The sequence below is a fragment of the Ictalurus furcatus genome, chromosome 1 (assembly GCF_023375685.1).
Source record: "Ictalurus furcatus strain D&B chromosome 1, Billie_1.0, whole genome shotgun sequence".
NCBI classification, from domain to species: Eukaryota; Metazoa; Chordata; class Actinopteri; order Siluriformes; family Ictaluridae; genus Ictalurus; species Ictalurus furcatus.
In genome coordinates, this window is record NC_071255.1 from 24,668,999 (window position 1) to 24,694,522 (window position 25,524).

The 25,524-nt window shown below is 37.6% G+C and overlaps 1 protein-coding gene across 4 annotated transcripts in view; it reads left to right on the plus strand.

Annotated features, from left to right (window-relative positions):
- The window catches only part of macf1b (microtubule actin crosslinking factor 1b), a 41,856-nt gene extending 19,838 nt beyond the window's left edge, over positions 1–22,018 (plus strand). For 2 of the 4 annotated variants that reach the window (XM_053633604.1, XM_053633595.1), the window contains 38 exons: positions 1,566–1,622; positions 1,742–1,912; positions 2,600–2,766; positions 2,854–3,013; positions 3,112–3,196; positions 3,291–3,523; positions 3,717–3,836; positions 4,009–4,116; positions 4,278–4,496; positions 4,781–4,984; positions 5,845–6,076; positions 6,747–6,973; positions 7,291–7,413; positions 7,521–7,622; positions 8,268–8,369; positions 8,488–8,652; positions 8,785–8,940; positions 9,577–9,774; positions 10,055–10,183; positions 10,361–10,531; positions 10,646–10,801; positions 10,943–11,149; positions 12,373–12,492; positions 12,732–12,901; positions 13,038–13,197; positions 13,309–13,503; positions 14,867–14,992; positions 15,100–15,243; positions 15,341–15,529; positions 15,620–15,734; positions 15,817–15,983; positions 16,280–16,442; positions 17,982–18,136; positions 18,296–18,370; positions 18,455–18,572; positions 18,650–18,813; positions 18,957–19,074; positions 20,247–22,018. In XM_053633604.1, the coding sequence (XP_053489579.1) occupies positions 1,566–1,622; positions 1,742–1,912; positions 2,600–2,766; positions 2,854–3,013; positions 3,112–3,196; positions 3,291–3,523; positions 3,717–3,836; positions 4,009–4,116; positions 4,278–4,496; positions 4,781–4,984; positions 5,845–6,076; positions 6,747–6,973; positions 7,291–7,413; positions 7,521–7,622; positions 8,268–8,369; positions 8,488–8,652; positions 8,785–8,940; positions 9,577–9,774; positions 10,055–10,183; positions 10,361–10,531; positions 10,646–10,801; positions 10,943–11,149; positions 12,373–12,492; positions 12,732–12,901; positions 13,038–13,197; positions 13,309–13,503; positions 14,867–14,992; positions 15,100–15,243; positions 15,341–15,529; positions 15,620–15,734; positions 15,817–15,983; positions 16,280–16,442; positions 17,982–18,136; positions 18,296–18,370; positions 18,455–18,572; positions 18,650–18,813; positions 18,957–19,074; positions 20,247–20,272 (5,697 nt within the window). In that variant the 3' untranslated portion in view covers positions 20,273–22,018. Of the gene's footprint in view, positions 1–524; positions 1,167–1,565; positions 1,623–1,741; positions 1,913–2,599; positions 2,767–2,853; positions 3,014–3,111; positions 3,197–3,290; positions 3,524–3,716; positions 3,837–4,008; positions 4,117–4,277; positions 4,497–4,780; positions 4,985–5,844; positions 6,077–6,746; positions 6,974–7,290; positions 7,414–7,520; positions 7,623–8,267; positions 8,370–8,487; positions 8,653–8,784; positions 8,941–9,576; positions 9,775–10,054; positions 10,184–10,360; positions 10,532–10,645; positions 10,802–10,942; positions 11,150–12,372; positions 12,493–12,731; positions 12,902–13,037; positions 13,198–13,308; positions 13,504–14,866; positions 14,993–15,099; positions 15,244–15,340; positions 15,530–15,619; positions 15,735–15,816; positions 15,984–16,279; positions 16,443–17,981; positions 18,137–18,295; positions 18,371–18,454; positions 18,573–18,649; positions 18,814–18,956; positions 19,075–20,246 lie in introns of all 4 variants that reach the window. The other 2 variants (XM_053633587.1, XM_053633614.1) reach the window with 2 other exon arrangements.
- The last annotated feature ends 3,506 nt before the right edge of the window (positions 22,019–25,524 follow it).

Consider the following 25,524-nt stretch of genomic DNA (forward strand, 5'->3'; position numbering starts at 1 on the left):
GCCAAAATATTTTTTTTTTTTAAAAACAGAACCCCAACCTTTTGAGACAAGGAAATGTAGCAGCATTTTTATGCCTGTCATATTTGATCAGGAGATAAATGGTCTCCCAGTGCCTTCCTGGGTCCAGCACTGGCAGGGGACACTAATTCTGGCTGCCATAGCAAACAGCAGGAATCTTGGGAGAGCCTGCCTCACAGAGAATCCTGCCACTTACATTTCTATGCCCCAAACTTTCAATATGGTGTTCGTTTTAGTGCAGCTACATTCATAATTGCTTGTGTATTTATTTTAGATCTGTAGTGGGTTAGAACAGAGACTTAGTTTGTGCTATGTTCTTTATGAGACGATTTGACTGTTTGTAGATGATTTTCCCTTCGTGGGATTAGAAAGATTTTAACTGAGTTTTGTGGTGTGCAGTCTGTATTAGATTTGTCCACAGGGAGCTTGTGTTGGAGAGGCAGAAGTGTTTGGGATGAAGGTTAAAATATGCAAGTACACTCATGCTGAGCACCCTTTTATTTTAGGTAGCTGAAGTGACTCCTGCATGCATGGCCCAGGGGCCCTCTTGCCTCACGACTTACTCACCTGTAGGCTGAAGGATCATGGGTAACCTCATAAGTAGACCTAGCTGCCTGGGTCAGAAGTCCAAGCAAGTAAGGACAAATGAGGCCTTCCTCAAAGAATGCTACCAACGCCAGAGGGAATGGCCTGTCCCAGAGCCTCCTAAGGAGGAGAGGAAAATAGAGGATGTGGACCAAATCTCCCCACAGGTTCCCACACCAGAAAAAAACAGGAGCTCACCTGCTCCTACTGTCACAACCACCAGCACTTTGGATAATGCCTGGAGAAACACACCTTCCCCAGCCAAAACACTATACAATGGGTCTTTGCCCAGGAAGACCAATGTTCAGGAGTACAGGAGATCACCTCTGGGACAATGTGGAACAGCAGAGACTAGAGGCACCCTGCAGAGACGAGACTCTGGAAGCCCATGGTCATGGAAAACTCTGAGCACTCGAGAAGTCACTGAAGTCACCGAAGTGACCGAAACTATCGTGACGGAAATTGTGGAGGTGACAGAGTATCCACAAGGACAGAAAGGCGGAGATCCTATTATTACCAGGACGGTTAGGGTCCTCACAGGAGCAGCTGAGGAATTAGCAGAGGTTGTTCTGATTTTTTTTTTGTTTGTTTATTTGTTTAGTTTTCTAAGTATTAACATTTTTCATTTGAAGCAAGGAACTAGGTTTGGGTATAATATTGGTTTTGTGATCAATTCTGATGATGCAGTGCCACCTTGCTCAGATGTTTAGATATTTTCTGCCAGTTTCTCTTCTTTCTTTTCTTAATAGGAATATAGGAAAATATTTATGAATGATGTTACTCTTACAACAGGTTTGAGAAAGTTATATAAGATAACAGATTGTACCAACAGTTCAACTGGAGGATTGATACACTTCCCGTTGACTAAAACCAAAAAAAAATTGTTAGCTTAATTTTTAATGTCTTAATGTCATATTTATTATGCATATAACAAATAAGGAACAGATATGTTTTGCTCACAGCTTCAAAGTAATGGAAAGTCCAGGTTGGAGAAGGAATTAAGTCTGGATAGATGGAAGGTGCTGTTAATACTTTTACCACATTATTTTTTCACTGAAAGGCTGGCAGCTGAATGATATCTAATTCTAACTTCTTTGAATTATTGACATATTGGTATATGATCCTTTCTTTATTCCAGAGTACCAGGAGTACTTTGGCTCTGACAGATGGATTTGGGGATCCTGAAATGTTTAAGCAAAATCTGCAGAAATTATTAACCTGGGTTTGTGAGATTGAAGAGCTCATGGCAAATCAAAAACCTCCCTCATCGGAATTTAAAGTAGTGAAAGCTCAGCTTCAAGAACAGAAGGTATGCCTACACAACCGCCATCCCCCCCCCCCCCCATAATAAAGTACTCATTTGTTTTTATTGACCTTCCTGCTTGTAATGCTGTGTTTAAATGTGAATTCAACCTTGAAATTCTTTTAAAGCACTTTTTATTGTGAAGCTGCACTTCTCCTGAGAAGTTCGTGCTCACAGTGAGATCCTGAATGCTTTTGTGTACAGTTCCTGAAGGGAAGTTATTCACTTTTCAGCCTGAAATAGCTGTCTTTTGTTAGTGTAGTGAGTAAGGTGAAACATGCCTGGATAACCACAATGAGGCCTTGATACACGAGACAAACCTTTGACTTCATGGGCACAAAGACAGAACAAGGCACATTTTGACTGAGTGAAAGTTCCAGATTTCCAGAAATTTCCAGTCTGCATCTTTTCCAAGCTACGTATTCTCTCGAGTATAAACTACTTACTTTTAAAGACCAGCAAATTACATTTTAAATGAACAAACTCCAAAATAAAAAGGTAGAATTTGTGGTTGATGTTTTACACACACACATACACACACACACACACACACACTCTTACTTAAATAAGCTTGCTACACACAAGCCCATCAGAAATGGACATTTCAAAACCCTGGGTTAAAAGTCTGAGAACACTTAGAGTAAATGTTCTAGCTGTGTTTTGTAAATATTGTGGACTTTTCTTGTCCATCAGCTTCTGCAGCGTCTTCTAGAGGACAGGAGGTCTAGCATGGAAACTATGATGCAGGAAGGCCCACATTTAGCAGAGGAGCTTCAGGAGGAAGAGAGGGATAAAGCCAAACTCCAACTTCCCCAACTCAAACTGAAGTGGGAAGCTCTTCTTTTAGGAGCTAATAGCAGGTCAGCATGATGTCCTCAAGGCTCTTTGTGTCTTCTCAATAAGCTATTGTAATCCTTTATAAGCAAAGGTATGTATTATGTTAACAGGAGACAGAGTTTGGAGCTCATTTTGCCCCAGGCTCAGCTCTTTCAGGAGAGAATAGACAGTCTTCATCAATGGCTAATATCCATGGAGCAGGACTTAGCGGAGCTCCGTTCTGCAGAGAGAGCAATGCTTCATTTACAGGAAGCCACTGATCAAGCCAAGGTGATTAGACAGAAGCTTTTGGCAATCTGTATATATTTTATAGACAGTATACTTCTATTTTGTTAGTGACATTTTTTTGTTTGTTTTATTTTCTATAGGCTGTCATGGAGGAAATAAAAGCAAAGAGTGCTGACTTAGGAAAACTTCAGCAGTGCTGTCATGATTTCATTGAGAGAGTCTCAGGTATCATCCCTCTCTTCATTGCCCATCATGGTAAAGGTAATTAAAAAAATATATTAATATTGGAATAATAATATTTTAACCCACTTTTTCACAGAGGAGGAGTTTCAGCTGGTTCAAGAGAAGGCAGATAGCTTGCGGATCCGGTACTCAGTGCTCAGTTTGGGCAGTGCTGATGTGCTGCAGAGGCTGGAGCATGCTCTGGAGGCTTCTAGCCGATGCACCTCCAGTCAGGAAGACCTCCACCTGTGGCTGGGCCGCATCGAGAGGGAACTTCTGGGAACAGCTCAGACTGGAGATGCAGTGCTGTGTGCTGCTGAGAGAGAGAGGGTAAAAGCAAAATATAATAATCACTCAGTTATTACTTAAACAAGTTTTTTTTATTTCATTTTGCAGCAGTATAGCTGATTGTGAAGTCATGTTTGTCAAGTTAGTTGTGTTTCATTTTATTTCTTTTATATTGGCATAGTTCTAGTTGTATTTCTTTTCCTTTGAAATATTTATGGTTGTAATTTTTTTGCAGTTGGAACAAGCAGTTGAAAAAGAATTGGCCTGGTTTCGAGCTACAACCCAGGGACTGGAGAACCTCAGAGTCATCATCCTGGACCCTGATGTCATTGCTACCCAGCTCTATGAACAGAAAGTGAGTTTCTTATGAGTTTCTGTGCATATTATTTGTCTTGTTTTTTACTAAAAATGTTAACTTTTTTTAAAAAATAAATAAAATAAATTATGACAATGTTAAAATATTTATTGTAATAAATATTGTATATTGAAATGTTGAATCTTGAATTTTTAAATATTTATTTCAACAGATTCTCTCAGTGGAGATTCTTCAGCACAGGTATAACATAGAGAAAATGGTGAAGGTTTCTGAACTCTTACAGGCATATAGTGAGAGTGAGGATATGGGAAGCCTCCAGGTACCAATCATGAACTTATTAACATTAAAAATATGTGCCTCACCTATTTACTCTGCTAAGTTCTAGCATTAAATGTTTGGTGCAAATTCTACAAAGAGAATAAAATATTTATTCTAAATATATAAATTCCTAGAAATCATTTTGTTGTTTTCGTTTAACAGACGGGTCTGGACACTCTGGAGGAGCAATGTCAGATAACCACTGGCACTAATTCCCATGTGGTGTTACAACTGGAGCATGCTCAATCTCTCTTGTCCCAGTTCTCAGAGGGCTATGCCGAGGTGGTGCCATGGTTACAGGAAACCAAAACCCTTACTGACCGGCTTACTTTGAACACCATCAGTTACGAGGCATTCAGAGAACAACAGGAGCTCTTACAGGTACTACAAAATCTGCCCTCTCCAGTGCTCCATCTTCCTGTTCCAACAGTCAGGCCTTTGTTTAGGATCTTTTTTTTTTCTCTTCAATTTACCAAAGTTTCAAAGTTTTATTAGGTCATAGTTTAAAAGACAATTTGAACACACTTGCTCTAACCAGATGGATTGCAATCACATCACTTATCTTTAGTGAAAGGGGTTTAATTAAAATTAAAGAAATGTAACATACTGTACTTATGACATACAAATTCTCATAATCCACTGCTGATTTATCTCTTTTTACACAGAGCCTAAGGGAGTCTGTAGCTGAACACAAGCCTTTAATATTCCGATTAGGAATGCTGGCCAAACGTCTGTCAGACCTGAGTCCTGACCAGGCACAGCAATACTGCCAGAAAGTGACAGAGGCTGAGGAGCACTACCAAACCATCAGAGACAGAGTCCGAGAGGCTGCCAGAGTCCTTGAGGAGTCTCTGCCACGGTATACGCAGGTAATATACACAGAAGAGCACTCAAAAATACTCATACACATGAACACTGAAAGTGTAAAAATGCATAAGTATCTTATGATTTTATGATTATTTGCTGACTAGAATACACACTGAGGAGACAGTTTATTAGACACATCCACTACAACAGTATTACTGTCCAAAATCGATTACTGACAAAAGGCTAGAGGAAGATTAACAGAGACTGTGCCTGGGTTTTTAGGAAAGTGCCATGTGTGGCAACACCATTGCACCTGAAATGTGTATCTATCTCTATATATCTCTCAGCTGTCAATCATGTCCGACTTTGACGTCCCTTTGGCTTGTCTCCAAGATGATCTCATTTGGGCTTGTTGGTACCATGTATCTGTTGGTATACTTTGTCTCCTGAGATTTCTTTTGACCACAGCTTTGAAATGGAGCCGAGGATGGCCAACACTTCAGGTGCCTTGTTGGAGTTGGGAGAAGAGCACTTGTTTTTGGAAGCTTATCATTTTGCATTCTCGCCACATGACCTGTCCAGCAAAGATTTTTCTGGCAGAGAATTGTCACCATGTCATCTAGGCCTGCCTTCTCAAGAATTGTCTGGTTGGAAATATGGTCCATCAGACTCAGACCCATTATAGGCGCATCATCACCGCATTCAGTTTGCGAACCTGGTGGGCATAGATTGTCCAGGTCTCAGATCCATACAAAAGGGTCAAGAGGACAACTGATTGATAGATCTGGCATTTAGTTTTAAGGTTGATATTATGGTTGTTCCACAGTCTCTGACTGTATAGTTTGCACCATACAAACTACCTGGTTATTGCCACTGTTTGCTGTGAATGTCACTACCCAATGTCTGTGTCTCTATCCTGCAGCTGAATGAGAGGATGATTCTGATAGGGGAAAGCATCGAGCATCTGTACAACCACATGCAGACCACAGTGATTCTTCAGGGCCTCACTCCACGCATTCAGGAACAACTGAAGGACAACAAGAACATTCTGGCTGAGCTCTCCAAGCTGGAGCTGAGCCTGAACAGTGTGAGGACTCAAGCTGAGGAGCTGCTGGCAAACACACAAGCAGTGGCAGGCAGCTCCATAGGCTCAGGTAATCAGTTTTTTGTTTTTAAATCTCTATTTCAATTTTAAATACAAATTTATTTATTTATTTATTTTAAAGTTTGTGGACACCTGATCAAGGACACCCATATGTGCTTGTTGAACATCCCATTCCAGATTTAGTCCCTTTGCTGTTATATTACCCACCACGCCTATGGGAAAGCTTTCCACTAGATTTTAGAGCATGGCTGGTAGGATTTACCCATACAGTCATAAGAGCATTAGTGAGGTCAGGCACTGATGTTGGATGAGAAGGCCTGGCACATAGTCAGCTTTTCAGTTCAGTAGGGTTGAGGTCAGGGCTCTGTACAGGTCACTCAAGTTATACCATGAGAACCTTGGCACACCATGTCTTTGTGGAGCTCGCTTTGTGAACAGGCGTTGTCGTGCTGGAACAGATGTAGGCCCCTTAGTTCAACTGAAGGGAAATATTTATGCTACAGCATACAAAGACATTCTAGACAATTGTGTGCTTCCAACAATGTGGCAACAGTTTGGGGAAGAACCACATATGGGTGTGATGGTCAGGTGTCCACATACCTTTGGCCATATAGTGTACTTAGTACATTTCCTGATGTTTTAGAATCATAGCTAGCAAAAACAAGTATCTGCTCTTTGAAATGTATCTTTCTTTAACCTAAGTTCTGTTCTCTCTGTAGCTATCCAGGAGCAGGTGAGCAGCCTGACCAGCCAGTGGGAGGAGACTCAAAGGCAGTGTCAGGAGAGGGAGAAGTGGCTTCTCCACCTGCTTGATTTGGCTACAAGGTTCTGGAATTATGTAAGCAGCATGACCATTGGGTTGAATGATGCCCAACAAATACTGCTAGACCTCAACTCAAGCAGAACAGACTCAGAAACCATCCAGCAGAGCCTGGTCACAATGCAGGTAGTACATTGCAGTCCATACATGAGAATGCAAGTCATCAGGAATTTGCTAAACTAGATTTGAATATATGAATATGAAGTCCTTTGACCAGCCTTAATGAGTAGAGGAAATCATTTTTGTTTACTAAAAAATGTAAATGCTCAAAATGTTAAATTGTAGGGCTGAATACTAAAATAACTAAGATTTTATTTTAATCGCTAAAATAAAATCTCAAAATATGAGTCACAATGGCTTCTAGGACAATGTGCACTCTATGTGCACTTACTGTATGCTGCACTGTACTTTACATTCATCCATCTTTTGTGCTTCATTCACAGACACTGAGAGAGGACATTGATGGACTACAAGGAGAACTAGACACACTTGGGGTTTTGGGAATGGAGCTAATGTCTGCATGTGGAGACACGGACAAGCCAGATGTCACAAAAAGCTTAGATGAGGTCTGTATTTTACATGTGAATTTTAGACACCAATTCCTAAATCTCTCATTATACAATATATGGCTAATGTTAACTCCTATTTTTATATGCTCAATCAACTGTGTTAGCTCTACTGCACATGGAACAATCTAAATAAGATCTGGACTGAGTGCCACAATAAGTTAGAAGAATCTCTACAGTTGGCGCTGAATTATCAGGACACCCTGCAGGTATGTGCTTGATAAATAATAAATAATAACAAAGTCAATATTCTGTACAATTTTGGTGTTAGAATATTATTTTTGCCACCACATATTGTTCAGGCTAGTTTGTCTAATTATGTTTATCTCTCATGTATGTTAATGTGTACCCTTCTGGGGATTTATATTTGCTTTAAAAGGGATCTTGCTACCCCATTGCAATCATAGTTTTTATCTATCTATCTATCTATCTATATATATATATATATATATATATATATATATATATATATATATATATATATATATATATATATATATATATATATATATATATATAATTTATTTATTTTTATTTTTTTCTTGTCTGTATTCTGTCAAGGTTCAATTTAATATGTTGGAAAATATTTCTAATGGACAAACAATTGTGAAAATAACAAGCATAGAAAAAGGGTTTTTTAATTTTATTTTATTTTTTAAGCATATATTTAATGTCAAATGTATCAAATTTAGCTTTTAATCATCAGTCCTCCCAATACAAAATACACTTAGATTAATTGTTTTTGTTTTTTTGTTTGTTAATGACCTACACATGGCCCATTTATAAGCAGACTGTTGATTAAAATAATCTAAGGGTGCTGCAGCATACTAATACCTTTTACATTCTTTTTGTAGGGGCTATTTGAGTGGCTCAAGTCAGCAGAACTGAAATCCACTGAAGAGTTCTTAGTGGGATCTGACCTTGGATCTGTCAAAGAGCAGCTGTGTGGTCTGAAGGTGAGCCTTACTGCCCTGGAGACAGTATACCAAGTACTTCTAAAATTTCTGAAAATTCTTGCGTGTTTTTTCTTTTTGCCTCTTAGCAAGACCCTGGTTGTTTTATCACTCCCTTCAGGAGTTCAAGCGGGAATTATACCAGAAAAAGATTGAGGTTGAGAGTTTGAACCATCGTTTTGTGGGTCGTCTCTCTCCGGGGTCTGTGCGGCCTGGGTCTGCCTCACCGTTGAGTGATTTTCGTCAGCGCTGGGACAGCCTGGAGTCAGAGACTGTCAGCCGACAAGTACAGCATACACATATTTACCCATCAGCCTTTTACACTGACAAAAATGTCAAAGCATGTACAATAAAAAGCAGAATTCTGATAACTGTAAGTTCATGATGGCACTCATATATTTTATACTTGATTGAGCAGCACCAATTGGAGTGTGCACTGCTGGGATTGGGCCAGTTCCAGAATAATTTTGATGAGCTGCATGCCTGGATCTCCCACACTGCTGAACTGCTGCAGGCATCTCGGCCCATCAGCATTGACCTACAGACCTGTGAGATAGAGCTGGCCAAGCACAAGGTATATACACTGTATACAGTATTCTTTATTGCAGTGGTTCTCAAAGTGGGGTCCGGGATCCCCAGGGGTCTGTGAAGCATAGGCAGGTGGTCAATGTTTTTTTTTGTTTGTTTGTTTTTGTTTTTTTTAATACTGTTGTTACAGCAGTGGAAGTCACAACCCACATTCAGCACAGTTATTTTATTTATTATTAGGATCTTATAGTTACTAACCTGTTTGATTGGCCAGTTGAATTGAATCGCCAGTTGAATTGAAGTTTAATACGCCAGTAACTCAATAAGTCAAAAACAAGTAGCCCTATAAATAATGTCAACTTGGATCTAATGGCTTTACTTTACTGTGAGTGGAAATTTCAGGAAAGGAAAGCTTTATGACTCTAATAAATAGACAAAATAATATTGTACACATTTAAATAATGTTTATAAAATAAATCTGTGCTGAGTGGATCATTGGAATTTATTTTACAGTTAAGGTGATCCCTGGCTACTAAAAGTTTGAGAACCCCTGCTAGACTGATGTAGTGAAACTAGCACAACATTAGTTTTGACAAAACATCTATTTAGTTTTCAGTGCATATGACTTTATATTGCACTAGACTGGAGACTAGGTAAAGATATCCTGACTTTGTGTGGGCAGGTGCTGCGCAATGATGTGATGTCACATGTACACACTGTGGAGTCTCTGAACCAGGCAGGAAGGATCCTGCTGGAGGGCACAGGAGGAGAGAGCCCTCAGGGTCTGCAGCATCACCTGGAGCAACTGAACGAGTGCTGGGAGTTTGTACGCTCTGAGACAGAGCGCAGGCAACTGGAGCTGGAGAATTACCTCAGTCAAGTGGGTGGAGCACCAAAGAATTGTTCACATAGGCTAGGATTCATTCAATTGATCATTGACAGTTTAGGGTATGACTGCACTTCACCAAGTTCTAATCTAATTTAATATTATAGTAATGTGGAATGTACAGAAGTTTAATTTGTAAATGTACAAATATTTAATTTCTTTTTTTATTTTCTGACCACAATGAATTGAAATAAATGCAACTTACATACACTGGCACTATGTTGAACTCATTAAATAACTGTATATTAAATGTAGTGTTGCTTTTCACCCACAGGTTCAAGATGTAACAATGGAAATCCAGGATCTTCTGCAGTGGCTGGAGTACACAGACTTGAAACTATCCTCCACTAAAACTGTATGGGGAATGCCAGACTCTGCCAGTGAGAGACTCAGTAGTCATTTGGTAATGCTGCAGGCCACCATAGTCACTCAAATTTGCAGACTGTGCATGCTTTTGACTGTATATGTTGTGAATGTTCATGCAACTGTAGTTACGTTTATTATTCTGATTGATTAAAAATTATCGTTAAGAATTGGTCAAATTGACTTTTTGTAAAATTGCTCTTGTCTGTGTCTGTAGGAGCTGTGTAATGAGATGGACTCTAAACTGCATTCCTACACGAATATCCGTAATGCTGTCCACAGGATGCTGGAGGGAAGCAACGTGGCCCGTGGCTCCAACACTGAGCACAGCTTAAGCATCCTGGAGCAGAAGTGGAACACTGTCTATACAAAAATGCAAGACCGCAAGGTGATCGAACAAGATCAGATCAGCATATCATTTATCTTATCACTTAAAAATGTCTGAGACTTCTAACTTTCTTTTCTGAGATTGTCATTTGTTTGTTTTGCTCTTTGTCCCCAGGCTAAGTTAACAGAAGGACTTGGTCTAGCAAAGGAGTTTAACAGCAATGTCCAAGATCTGCTGACCAAAATGGCAAAGTGTAAAGAGGTCATTAGTGCCCTGCCTACTCCCAGCTTCATCCTCGACACCATCAGCACCCAGCTTCAGGAACACAAGGTGTTTTTTTATGTTGCAGCACAATGTAAATGTTACTACTAAAATGTGTGCTGATTTATTTTGTGCTTGTAATATGCTGTTTTTGTTGTAGATTTGTTCGTTTTTTGATATACTTTAACGTATATATTTTATTTTTCATAGATGTTGGTGAATGAGGTCCAGTCATACGGGGAGAAGAAGACTTGTGTTGAGAATTCAGCCTCACAGCTGTTGGAGCTTAGCAGGAAAGAGGACTGTGATGTGGTACAGAATCTGCTGATAACAGTACAAGACCGCTACAGGAAGCTCAACCAGCACACTGCAGACAGGGGGAAGACTCTGGATGATGTTAAGAAACAAGCTAAACAGGTGAGTTACCTCATCACATGGAATAGAATAAATAAAGCATACAGTAAAACAAAAAACAAGTAGAACCTCTGATTATGATTTCATTGTGATTATAGTTTAATAAAATTTATACCACAGCACACTCAATTTTCAGTTCTGGTTGGTGTTGATATTAATATTCTTTAAGAGCAGCTCTGACAATAGTGCAAGCTGCAAACAAATCATAAGTTTATATTAAATACTCTTTCAAATACAGTACATTATCATTTCTGTAGCGATGCCTCAAAAAAGACTTGTATGGTGTATTCTCCACTTAATCTAAGACTAATAATAAACAGACTAACAAACAATTCTGTTATTTAACAAAGAAAAATTCATATTCATTGATATGGTGACGCTTTCTTTGAAGAGACATTAACATTTATGGAAGGACTCTCAGGTGTCAATACATTGTAACAGTAAGTTTTTTGTCATGGAAAAGTGTTCGGGACAGAGGACTTTGTGCTGTCTGGTTTCTCTGTAATATGAAAGCTGCAGGGTTTTTTTTTTTTGTCTTATTCAAGAGAGAGAAAAGAGAAGCAAATGAAGGGATGATTGTCTATAGTTGCTATAACAGTATGTTATAGTAGTAATAAAAGAATGACATGTTTTTTAATAAATAAAAAATGTAATTGTGGGCAAAGTGCTGTTGAATAAAATGAATAAAACACAATGAAAATACAAATACACAAATCAACTTTGGTGAGGTAACAGTAACTTCGCGTTGTGTCAGCCATAGAGCACCAATCTGTTGTTGATTATTTTCCTATAACAGCACTCCCAACACGTTTTATTCCTGAAATATTGTTGAACTTTATAAATGTAGGTATATTTTTACTCTTATGCATGAATCATGAATTCCCCAATTTTTAATTGCCTGTTTGGTTGCATACAGTGATGGCACTCATGTATTCATTAATTTCTTTTATATTTAGCATATAAAGGATGATCAATTAATGTGACTGTGGACTGGACTAACTTTGATAGATTAGATACATCTGAAGTAATAGGCATAGATTCAATAGTAAAAAAAAAATCTAGATTGTCTGATTAATTGTGATAAATAATCATTATCAAGCAAAGGATTTCTATTCTAGCCATTATTGTGCGGTGTTACCTTTTTTATATATATATATATATATAACACACAACTGTTTATGAATTTGTTTATAATACCTTCAATGTTGTCTGTGTCCTCTATGCAGTTCAGTGAGTCCTGGCAGCTGCTGATGGACTGGATGACTGAAGTTGAACAGACTCTGGACACACATAAGGAGATCGCTGTGTCACATGAAGAGATCAAACAGCAGCTCATTGAGCAGAAGGTAAAATGATCTCAGAAACATTAGTGCATAGATTAAAAAATACAGTAACACCAAATGCTTAACGAAACTGTGTTTATGAACTACTGGAATACAGTAGCCTATCAAGGGAAATGTGCAAGTGGTATTGTATTTTAACAACACTACTGAAGATTCCATGTGGAAATATATTACATATTTGATAGATTTGTAAGATATTATAAGGAAAATTTAGGTCAAATAATGTGATGTGGTGTTCACAGGAATTCCATAAACTCTTTCGCTCCAAGAGGCCAATGTACGAGGCCTGCTTGAAGCGTGGTCGCACCCTCTTAGAAAAGACTCAGAATCCTTTAGACACCCAGCATCTTGAGAATATGGTGTCTGAGCTCAGAGACTCATGGGATACTGTCAGTGGAAAGTCTATGGAGAGGTAAATATCATTACCAATCAAAGTAGCTCTATACATGCATAGTGAATCCGTGTTCCTTAATATAATTGAAGCCAAGCCATAGTTATAATATTTTGCCTATGTAAATTAATCATATATTATGTCTTCATTTTCTTAGGCAACATAAATTGGAGGAGGCTTTGCTGTTTTCTGGAAGGTTCAGCGATGCTCTCCAGGCACTAAATGACTGGCTGTACAGGGCAGAGCCACAGGTTGCTGAAGATGTGCCTGTTGGTGGCGAGAAGGACTTGGTTAATAATTTAACTGACAAGCACAAGGTATTTTCTCAATACATGTTGTTTAATAATAATGCATTCTTTCTTGCACAGAGGAGTCTTGAACACTTCATTGCAATGTACAATGACTGTGCCCATTGTACCTTTTTCTAGGTGTTCCAGAAAGAGCTGGGGAAGCGTGCTGGTTGTATTCGCACCCTGAAGCGTTCGGTGAGAGATCTGACCCGTGGAAGCACTGCTGATGCCCACTGGCTGCAGGAGCAGATGGAGGATTTGGAGGTCCGCTGGGAGGCTGTGTGTAAACTCTCAGTGTCCAGACAGACCAGACTGGAGGCAGCACTACGACAGGTACTGCCACTCACATCTCTGACCGGAACTACGATGTGCAGAAGTTAAAGAATTCTATATTATCGTATATATCAAAGGGTCCCTATTCACAACTGATGTATTAAAATAACTATCCTGATAATGTTTGTTTGTGTTGTTTTAATTAAGAAATAAAACATGGTGGAGCATGCTGTAGTAGGAAAATAATCAATAATGAGGTGGTGTGATTTTGTCCAACCAGAAGCTGTTACCACCCCAATTTTGCTTATTTTCCTATATGAGAGTGTTACAGTGTTTTATTTCTGTTATAAAACAGCAACACATCATACTTTTTATCCAAAATGTTTAATGTTGTGGGACATTAGCAAAACAAGTTAGTTCCTGTTATCTCTTATGTTATAGCAGCTGTAAACCATCATTCACTCACATTCTCTTGAAGTTAAGACAGAAATAATAGTGCGTGTCATTGTCGTGGAAATTAGACAACACTCGCAGACTCGTCCTCTGAAGGTAAAAAGGTTTATTACAGAAAGATGGTTAATACAGGATAGAATAAAGCAGGATAGAATAATGATAGCGCTCTGAAGCGCTTGTACTAAACCACTACTATATATGTGAAATGCAGAGCATGACATAATTCTGTGTACCGATAAAAAGCAGTTTGAGGTAGCTCAAACAGGCTTTGTTTTAGGATCTTAGAAGATGTTTAGACGAACCTTGAACAGAAGAACATGTTTGTGTCTCTGTATAGCAGATAAACATTCTTCACTGATCTCAGTGACATGGCATTGCCTTCTTAGGCATTATCCTCACATGAGAATGAAACAGAACAAGAACAAACTTATTACAAAGTAAAAATGAGTAATTTCCCTCACATCATGTTATAGAGAATGTGTAAAGTATAAGATTCTCCATAATTAGACTTTGTCACAGCAGATAGCTTTACCTCTGACGTCGGAAACTCCTTCAATGAATGTTAAATAAACTGCTATTTTTACAGAAAACTTCACCTTATGAACAATTATACATTTTTAAATAATACATTTTTAAACTTTTTATTATTAGGTTTAGATTGTATGGACCACCCAACATACAAGTCCCTGGGAATCATTCATTACTGTAGAAGAGATAATGTATTAGAACAAGCTCAAAATAGAAATCTGTGATTTGAATTACAGCTCTCACTATTGTCAGAGCCGTGCGATTATCGAAAATTAATCAACACCTTATGACCCATCAGAATTGAGAATTCAACTGCACTGTGGTATAAAATAGTTATATTTAGAATTTTATTTTTTTAATTTTTTTTAAAGTAGCACTTAATCTATTAAAAGATTCACCCACTAACTTCTAATAACTTACTGTTCATATGAATCACTCACAGGCAGAGGAGTTTGACAGAATGGTCCACTCATTCCTTGATCAACTTGTTGACATTGAGAGGGTTTTGAAATATGGCTCATTACCTGAAGAAGAAAAGGCTCTCCAAACCTTTCTCACACAGCACAAGGTATGAGGGTCCTGAGATAGAGCGGTTTTGTAGTAAAAAAAACAAACAAAAAAAAACAATGCATGTCATGACAGATAAAACATTAATTTCATACTTTGTTTGAACAGGAGTCAATGAGTTCTTTAAGTAGTCATCAGGTGGCACTGGAATGCATACAAACCTTAGGTGAAGAGATTTTGTCCTCCTGCCACCCTGACTCTGTTATTACTATCAAATCTTGGATCAGTGTCACCAAAACCCGCTATGAGGAAGTGAGTGACTACAGTAATCCACACAAACAGATTGCTAGTAGACATCTTATCATCTCTTCTGGCTATTTATGTGTGTGTGTATACATGTATGACTCAGGTCCAGACATGGGCACAGCAGCAAGCTGAACGAATCCAAGCTGCCCTTTCTGCTCTGGAGGCTGAGAGAAAAGAGGTACAGGGCCTCCTGAACTGGATCTCCTCTGCTGAAGAATCACTGAACCTCAAAGACCAGGAACCCTTGCCTGATGACAAAGAGCAGACAGCAGAGCTCATCACCCAACACACAGTACAAATGCTTACTAACTCAACATCACTATAAACAAATAGTTCCTGTAACAAAAATCTGGTGAATGCAATTAATTGTGTCTCTTTTTAGGTTTTTATGGATGAGTTAAAGAGTAAAGTAATAGAAGTAGAAAATGCCACAAAATCCTGCAAACTCAAGCTGACTCCTAAGCAGCAGGTGTCTCCGAGCCACAAGACACCAACCAGTATGTGTTAACCAGAAAACTACTGTTTTACCATTGAAAAATTGAATGTGCTTTACACTGGATTTGAATGCTGTGTGTGCAGAAAGGAGAGGCCAAACAAAGTCCCAGACCTCAGTTACTTTGCCACTGGAGAGGCTGGAACCTCAGACACCCCAGTTGTGTCAACTAGTCAGTGGGTGGCAGAAACTGTGGGTCCAGGCCCACAGCAGACAGAGCAGACTTGAAGAGCACCAGCAGAGACTCAGAGAGGTCATTAGTATCAATATGTTACTACGTTACAGCATAATTGCATCAAGTACTGTCCAAACTGGCTTTATAAACTATTCACTTATCTGTCCCACTGGGTCCATACTTGCATTCCCTACTCTCATAACTACATACCTTTTTTGTTTTGTTTTGTTTCCCTGTATTCATTAAATAATTCATAGGAGTTGCTGAATATGCTTTAAGTTGAATAGTGAAATTACAAACTGGAGATTTAAGGGTTTATGGTGTGAATCACTTGAGTGATATTGGTCCTTGAAATAGTTTTTGTTGGTTTACAGGTGGAAGAGTTTGCTAACTTTGACTTCAACATATGGCGCAAGAGGTACATGCAGTGGATAAGTCACCTCAAGTCTCGGATTTTAGATGTTTTCCGCAGCATCGATCGGGATCAGGATGGCCGAATTAGCCAAAAGGAGTTCATCGACAATGTCCTGGCCTCCAGTAAGCAGTACCTATTTGTACCCTTAAACTCACAGCTCCCATTATCTGATGCATACTTATTCTGTATTATTTAAACATTTATACTTATTCTGATGCATACTAAATTCTCACTTTTATCCTATTAGTAACTATTAGACACACAGAGCAGATTCATTATGAAAATAGTTCACATTCTAAAATCAAAGTGAAAAAACAAGCAAAGGTCAAATCATAGCAAACAGATTACTGAAGGCTAAGCAAAAAGGAAAAATAAGTAAACAGTCTCATAATAAGAACATGATATGAGGTAGGAGTTGGTCAGAGCAAAGTGATATGTCACCTGATTGATCCTCTGAAGAACATTAAAATGACCCACAACCTGGGGGCTGAGCTTCTGGCATGCCAGGCAGGGGTTAAGATCAAACCAGGCTGGAACTCAGAGGGCTAACTGTGGTGATGATCTGTTTGGCTTGTTCTCAGCTTATAGAGAAAAAAAACCCATAAAAAAAACTCACCCTGGATATAGGAGCTTGGTTTTCCCAGGATGATGTGTGGCATATCTTGGGGCACAATTTTAGTTGATGTCCTGGATTCCGACCGAACAGGAAGAGACCTGGCTCTCGTAGTTCCCAACTGCATGAGCTCAGGTTCTGATTTTTGTGTGGGTGGGATAACAGAACGAACACCCTGGTTCTCTTACCAGGTTGTCCAGGTGACTGGCAATGCTGATTAGACTGTCTAGAGTGAGGCTTTCACCTCTGTATTCTAGCTCAGTCTGAACATCATTTCTCAAACCCTTACTGAAGAGTGCTTTACACTTATCCAGTCCAGCTGATTGAAGCAGTGTGTGAGAAGACTGACCTGTGAATGTATCAGTGTAGTTACTGAATTATTATAGAATTTATTGAACAATAATCTTTCAGATGAACAGCTGACTAGTAAACTGGGACTTTAAAAGGTAAAGTAGGCTTTCATATATACACTCCTGGACAAAAAAATGGGCCAAGCCCAAAAATGGCAAAATACTACGATTTTAATGGTCTTAACAAATCATTGGTCAGAAAATGAGCAAGAATTAAACAAATGTGCTCCTGAGACCTCCTGTGCCACCACTTGCTTGTTTACTTTTGCTGCAGTTGTTTGGGGAAAAGCTAGAAACAGGGAAATTCACATATATAGTCTTCTTGTACACAAAAGGTAAAATCATGATAATGATCATGATAACTAACACATATCTGGGTGTAGAAAAGTAAAATAAAGTAAACAATAAAATAAATAAATAAATAAAATCCTGTCCACAAGATTATGCACAAGGCTTAAACATTTAAAGAATCAAAGTGAAAAGCTATTCCACACTAAGTTTCTCTATCTGTTTAATTAATTCTTGCTAATTTCCTTACCAATAATTTGTTATTAAGACCATTAAAAGCTTAATATTTTGACATTTGGGGCTTGGCCCATTTTTCGGCCCAGGAGTGTACTGTAATTGAATAGTATCTGGACAAAGCTTTTGCTTGATACAGTACTGTATGTCTAACATTTACCTTTGCTTATGGATAGCATTCCCAACCAGTTCCTTGGAAATGACAGCAGTTGCAAACATCTTTGATGTGAATAGTGATGGATTCATTGACTACTATGAGTTTGTGAGTGCACTCCACCCAAGTCGAGATCCCTACAGAAGAACAATTGATGTAGACCAGATCAATGAAGAGGTACTTGTTCGGAAGTCATGTTCATTCTCCATCCAGATTTATTATTCCATGAACAAAACAAATCACACATCCTGAAGAGTCTGACAGCATCTAACATTTATGCACATTTCTTGCAATTTATTTCATAGACATTTTAACAAAATGTCTACAATTTCCTAGGTGAGCAGGCAGGTGTCCCAGTGCAGCTGCCCAAAGAGATTTCAGGTGGAGCAGGTTAGCGCTAACCGGTACAGGGTAAGAGTGAAATCATATTCCTCTAATCATAATGTTTGGCATATCTTGAAATGTTCTGAAGTGACATGATGGTATCATCTACAGTTTGGAGATTCTCAGCAGTTACGTATGGTGCGTATTTTACGAAGCACACTCATGGTACGTGTTGGTGGTGGATGGACAGCGCTGGATGAATTTCTTGTTAAGAATGACCCTTGCAGAGGTGAATAAATCTGTTCTTTTTTTAAAATGGTGAATCTGATCATTTTCAAGAAGCAATTACTGTTATTTCTCGAACAGTGAAAGGTCGGACAAACCTGAAGATAAAGGAGAAGTACCTGTCACCTCATTCTTTTGAAGCATCTGGTTGCAGAGGAAGCAAGGGGATGACAGTGAGCAGGTCAAACTCCAGCCTGAGTTTATACAGCAGTGCCTCAGCTCCTAGTAGTCCCTTATCTCGAAAGGTCAGGTTCATTCTCATTTTAGCGTTTGAAAAGAGTGTGAAACTTATGTGTCATAAAAATTAAACTGTACTAATTTCACCATCTATTGCTAATAACCTGTGTTAACTTAAGTCATTAATAGTTTCATGCTTTGTCTGATGTAGGCACTGTTACGCAGAAGTTTCTCTGGGGAACGGTGCATTCGGCCAAGGAGCTCTATAGCTGCATTAGGAACAGACCAGTTCTCTCCAGCAGGAGATGATGATTCTCCCTCAACCTCAGGTTCATCAGCTTAGATATTATGCAAAATATCTCCAAATATAATTCATAGTGCATCTAGAATCAGGGATGTATTGTTGATACAGGGCTAAAACTAGACTGACATGCTAGATCAGTATCTGACAAGCCCTAACAAGCCTGTGACGTTTTGCATAACATGGCAACAGAAGCTTACAGAACATCTGGTGACTCACTGTGAGGGTGTCACGATCAAGTCAGTTCTGAATATCAGCCAGTACTCAGACCTGTGATATCAGTATTGCATTAATAATGAAAAACAGATCATGCACATGAACAGTGAAAATGAAAAATAATAATTCAAAGTGCTTTTAAATACTTTTAATCTAAAAAATAGAATAATATAATAAAAATAAATTAGTTAACAAAGACATTTATATGGTGAAGCTTTCTGTAAGGAGACATTTATTATTTGTTTTTTGTTTTTTCAACATTTGTTATTTAACATGTATGACAGGAGTCATAGGTGTCAGCCCTTCATAGCAGTCAGTAGGTTTTCTGCCATGGGAAAGTTTTCAGGACTGGGGACTGAGGATTTCTAGATTTCTCAGTAATACGATCAGCTGTGTTTTTGTCTTATTAACTCTCAGAGAGCGAACAAATAGAGGATGATGAGTGAATGACTGTTTACATCTGTCTTAATGTAAGTTAAGACTGTTGGGCATTTGGAAATAATATCTTATTAAAACAACTTGAAAAGATATGGAATAAAATATGACTGGGTGTGGTGTTATAGGAAAACAATACCACCCTGAAGTAGATTATTTTCCTAAAACAGCATGTCCCAAAGTGTATAATGTGCTTATACTACAAAAATTTGTCAATTACAGTTTTTACTGGATTAAAGAATGACATTGTTTATAGTTGTAATTGAGCTTGTGGGATGTCTGCAAAACCAGCTAGTTTCTGCTCTCACGTACATAAAACCTGTTAATTAAAACAGTTTATTAAAAACTGTAATTGACAAATTCCTGTATTATAAGCACATTATACACTTTTGACATGCTGTTTTAGGGAAATAATCCACTTCAGGGTGGTATTGTTTTCCTATAACAGCACACCCAGTCATATTTATTTTAATAAGATATTATTTCCAAATGCCCAACAGTCCTAACTGGTTCATGCACTGCTCATAATATTGTTTTTCTCCTTCTCAGAGGAAACTGAAAGTGCGCCCACATGATTCTACACTCAGCTCCCAGCATGTAAAAGCAACAGGACTCAGGATCCAAGTTCAGAGGCCCAGAAAGTGGTACAGGCCAAAATAGAAGAACTTAGTTTATTGGTCCCTCCTCTACATAACCCTTCACACACTCACCCTGGCTGATGGACCTTTTTTTCATCCAAGAGCTGGTGGATCATGTTCCCAGTGGTACAAAGGTGTGGTGGGAATTCTATCCACAGTCAGGAATTATGCAACCTTAGTCCTTTTCACAACACAGCATTTTGCCAGCTACTAAAATTTGTATTTATATATTTTGCTTGTGTTGGTTTTTTTTTTTGCAAAGCAAACACAGTATATCCTCCTCTCTGTTCTGAGAGACTTAAAGTGTTAGAATGTTCTGCATGGGTATTAGCTGCATGATGCCTCTGCTCTCCCAAATCCCAAATATTTTGGCTTTATACTAAATAATGTGCATACTGAGGTCCTTTACTGTGAGGATGTGGGCATCAAAAATGCAAATGCCTTTCCTGAAAACACACATATGCACACATTCACACATATCAGCGATCTGTTTCATAATTATTTACTCGACAACCTGCAGATGCTGATGCCAACCAAAACAACCAGACCTCGTTCAACTGCCTTAAGGCTTGAATGAATGTATTCTCTATTATTATGTATTGTATACTCTTGAAAAAAAAAAAAAACTCAAATATTAAGATACATTTGTATTGAACTTTGTATGTGTGGTTGTAGAATTTCCTCAGGTTTGATGAGTTAAACTATTTAAATATTAAGCAGTAATTTGGCCCTCGTACAAAGGTACACTGTAATGCCAGTTAGAAGACTTGACATGTTGAACATCCAAAAAGATATGTTTTTCACTGCAATCAAATATATAATGGATTTGTTTTTCTCTCTAGCTCATGTTAATGTCTTTGTAGAGTAATTATATTTCAACTTATTCTTGCATAGATTTCTAAATAAATCATTTTGAACAATCAACTTTAAGTGTTTCCCTAAGAGGACATGAAAGTGTAGGTCTCCATGAGATTAGCAAAAAATATGAATTGTCCAACACTCTCTGCCAGTCCTGAACTGTGTTTTATTTAAACCAAAGGCCACATGTATTTGATCTGTTTTTGTATCAGCAGGGCAGAGTCCTGTATATCTATTCATTTTATACCTTAAAGAATGTCTTAGTTGTGGCCTTTGGTTCATATCACATAACATGCATGTGCCTTTTTTGTTGATCTTAAATACACAATGTAATGTGAATACTGCTGAAGTCTGTGGAACACACTTTGTGTCAGTTGTCCACTTACTGCAGGAACAATGGTGCAACTATGAGTATATATTTAAAAAAAAAAAAAAAAAAAAAAAATTCATGCCACTTTACCTTCATTCATTATATGTACAGTATAACTGCTGCTTTCTGAAACACTGGAAAGAGCTTTCTCCTGAATATGTACCTTTCTGGTGACATCCAAAAAAGCACTGCATGTACTCACTTCAGAAGATTTTTATTTCGTTGTAGATGAATGTTACTAATAAGATGTTTCTTGTAAAATAAACCATTTTATAGAATGTTGTTTTTAATATGAAGAGTTTTTTCATTTTTTGGTTTGTTCTCAGCTATCATATAATGACTAGTCATCCTATTATCTGTACTGTATGTACTATCAGTGTATAAATAACTACAGTAAAATTACCTTTAGTACATACTGAAATTCAGAAGCTGATGACCCTGCTTTGGCATAGTATGAAAGCCTTTTTTTTTTTTTTTTTTTTTTTTAAACTATTTAGTTTTCTTAAAGTCTCTATTCATGGAGAATATTTATCAGCTTATTTATCATATGCTGTATGCAGCGTAATTATAGTAAACAAAAAAAAATTATTAATCAACACGTTTCATAAACTGACAGAAAAAAACGAGTTGTGCAAATACTAAAACAAAATGGAAATATCACAAAAATTAAATGTTACATAAAAATGGAGGAAAACTAATTGAACTTTTGTAATGAATGAGATTTGCATGTGTTTTTTTCTGGTTCTGGTGTGAAACCATATGGTCCCTAAGAACATCTTGATAGATACAGTAGATACAGTATCCTGTACTGGCTACAAAGTGGGTACTGTACTATAGCTACTAAAACAAAAACCTAAACTAAAATAAATGAAAATGGTTGGTAAATACAATCCCTGAACAAAACTAAGATGTCCTTTTGGAAATCTAGTAATAATATATTTTAATGCTTTGTTATTGTCCTCAAGTTTAGAAAGGAATGGGCTGATAAACTAAAGAGAGAAATGAAGATATCCTTACTGGAAAATGCTGAGAATTGCCACACCCTTAGCTATGGTAGTGTAGTTATGTTACAACAGAGCTCAACAGAGCTGATGAAATTTAACAGATGACACACCCAGACTTTATTTCATGTGTGTAGTGTACTTCATCTAAAAGGTTACATTACAATAGGTTTTTTGTGCACTAGGCACAAAATTATAGATTATTATTATAATTAAAAACACAATTTTTTTATTCATTAATTTTTTGTTGAGGTTGTCGTGCTGTTATAGCTTGTTCTTGTTGGGATTTTTTTGTTTGTTTGTTTTGGTTTGGGGTTTTTTGTTTTTACATTTTAGCTAAATGATATATTGTATGTGCATTGTAGAAGAAAAATATATATATTAATGTGACTGTGTTTCCCAGTTAACCTAATCTCCAAGATTGTTGTTTCTACAATTGAAAGCTATGGAAACAGCCCACATGGAGCCCACTGGGTATGTAATGTGTACACATTGGAAGTTAGCTAGTATCTGCCTTTAATGAAAAGGAAGTAAAAAGACTTCCAGTACAATTAACAGCCAACAGTCCCTTATTTAGCCTGTGTGAATACAGTCTCAGTTAACATTTTAGCAAGTAGCCTAACTATTCTGTTAGGCTTTACATGCACATATAGTTTATTAGCGCTAGTGATAGTTTGCTGTCAAGGAATTTGACAGCTACCAGTGTTCTACTCTAGTTTATTTTGGTTTAAGGTTTGTGCTTGTACCTTAACAGGAAACACGGTTTGGGTGATATGTGTATAGATATTTAAATCAGTCGTATTGATCTAGTTGCCTACAAAGCTAAAATGTTTAAACCTGTCTTGTTTATATTTTAAAATGGTAACCAACGGCTGTTGAGAGATATATTGTCCCACAATGTCGGAGCTGATTTCTTTTGACCTTGGGTTTTGGTAAATTGATGCCACTGCATGTCACCAGAGTGGTTCAGTGGAAGAACACGCATTCATCTTTTCCTGTGAAACCTTGAAGTAGGGAAGATACTACATAATGAATTGCCATGAAGTGGTACATTTTGTACTGCACAGGAATACAAATATTCATTCCAGTCAAAAACAATAGGTTTTCACAAAAGGCTACACTACTTGCTACACTGATGAAACGATTTGCTAACTATAAGCAATGTATTAGTTTGGGAGAAAACAGAGAATGTATTGCTTTTCGCTTCAGTGAGGACTGTCCGGTCCGCTAGATTTTGAATTTGCAGGCAAAAATGCCCATGTGAGCTGCCTCATAGAAATGCTCTCTGATGGCTGATTTAACTAATACCCACCTTCCTACGAAGCCCTACTGTGTGAGCTGCCTGCCTCACTGCATTATGGGAGCAGCCCCCTGTATTGTTAAACATGTGCTCCTAAGCAAGGTCAATCTGATAGTGAAAATTAGACCTTACATTGGGTTTGATACTGTGGAGCAAGTGAAGCACAGAAGCAGGTAGGAATCTTTCTCTTCTGGATCTTCTACACTTTATTCATTTCACTTTGTACACGTAAGGAATGGTTGCTTATTTCCTCACCTTAAGCAGTAGTTAAGTAAGTGATTGATGTTAAAAATATGAACACTCAAGTATACTGGATTGCAATAGCATTTTAGTTACACAGTTTATATATTAATCACATTCATATATACAGTACACCTTACTACAGAAGGGAGGGAGAAAAAAAAAGATTTTTCAGGACCACACTCTATAATCTCCCCTTGCATGGCCTCTAACTGCATAATGAAAAATTCCAAAGAAAAAAAAAAACTTCAATCCTTTGTCTTGTGTGTTTTCTTTTCATGCTGTACTGTAACAACCTCACCAAACAGGGGGTTTAGGTGGTTGATGTTCTTATTCTCTGACTTAGTGAACTAGCATGAGGATATGTTTTTGATAGAGACTACAAAGCACTTCTTTAAATCATTACAGCATCTGTAAATTTTAAAATATTAAAAATCCTTGTTTGTATAAAGATTCAAATGCAGTCTATGTTTTGTTTTGGTATATTGTTTTATAGCATTTATTTGTGCCACAGTTTTAATCAGTCTAGATTAGAAGCCAGTGCATTTTTCTTAAGATAAAAATGGGATTTTAAGTGATTCCATCCATCCATCCATCTTCGACCGCTTACTCCTTTTCAGGGTCACGGGGAACCTGGAGCCTATCCCAGGGAGCATCGGGCACAAGGAGGGGTACACCTTGGACAGGGTGCCAGTCCAGATTAAGTGATTATTTAACCTAAACATATTTTGCAGTGTTTTAAAATATGAAAATGACATGTGCATTCGTGTGTAGAACAGAAGCAGTATTCTATCACATTTATCAATGGTACATGCAGAAATTAATAAATTCATAATTTAAAAAATGAATGATTTAATTTTTTATGTTCTTGGTAAATGTTTATTGATTCTCCACATAACTACAGTAAAAAGTTCCTTTTTTACATATATATTTAGCCATGCTTAAAATAAATAAGTAAATAAATAAAATGTGCTATTTAATCAGTTTATATCAGTGCTCAAAGATTGTACAGACTGTAGTCATATTTTAGTAAGTGGCTCATGTTATGCAAAATGGGTCCTGACCGTGGTTTTTATTTATTTATTTATTTAATTTTTTAAATAATGTTTGTGTTTTCCTAAGATGAGTTATGTTAAGACTAATAAGAGTAATAAGAATTACAAAATAATACTGAACTCTTGTCCTTGTTTATGTGACTGTCCTGAGTCCAATCGACAGAAACTAACACAGAATTACCTACAAAAATAACATGAATAGTAGTGTCTTCTTTTATCTTATCTTGTTCCTACTGTATTATCATGTCGAGGTATCAATAGATAAGTAATCAGATCTTCATGGCAGCTAAATGGAGGACATTTTCAGGACATTAATTATTAAGGGTTAAGTATCTTGGAGGACCTTCTTACACTAGCAGAATGTC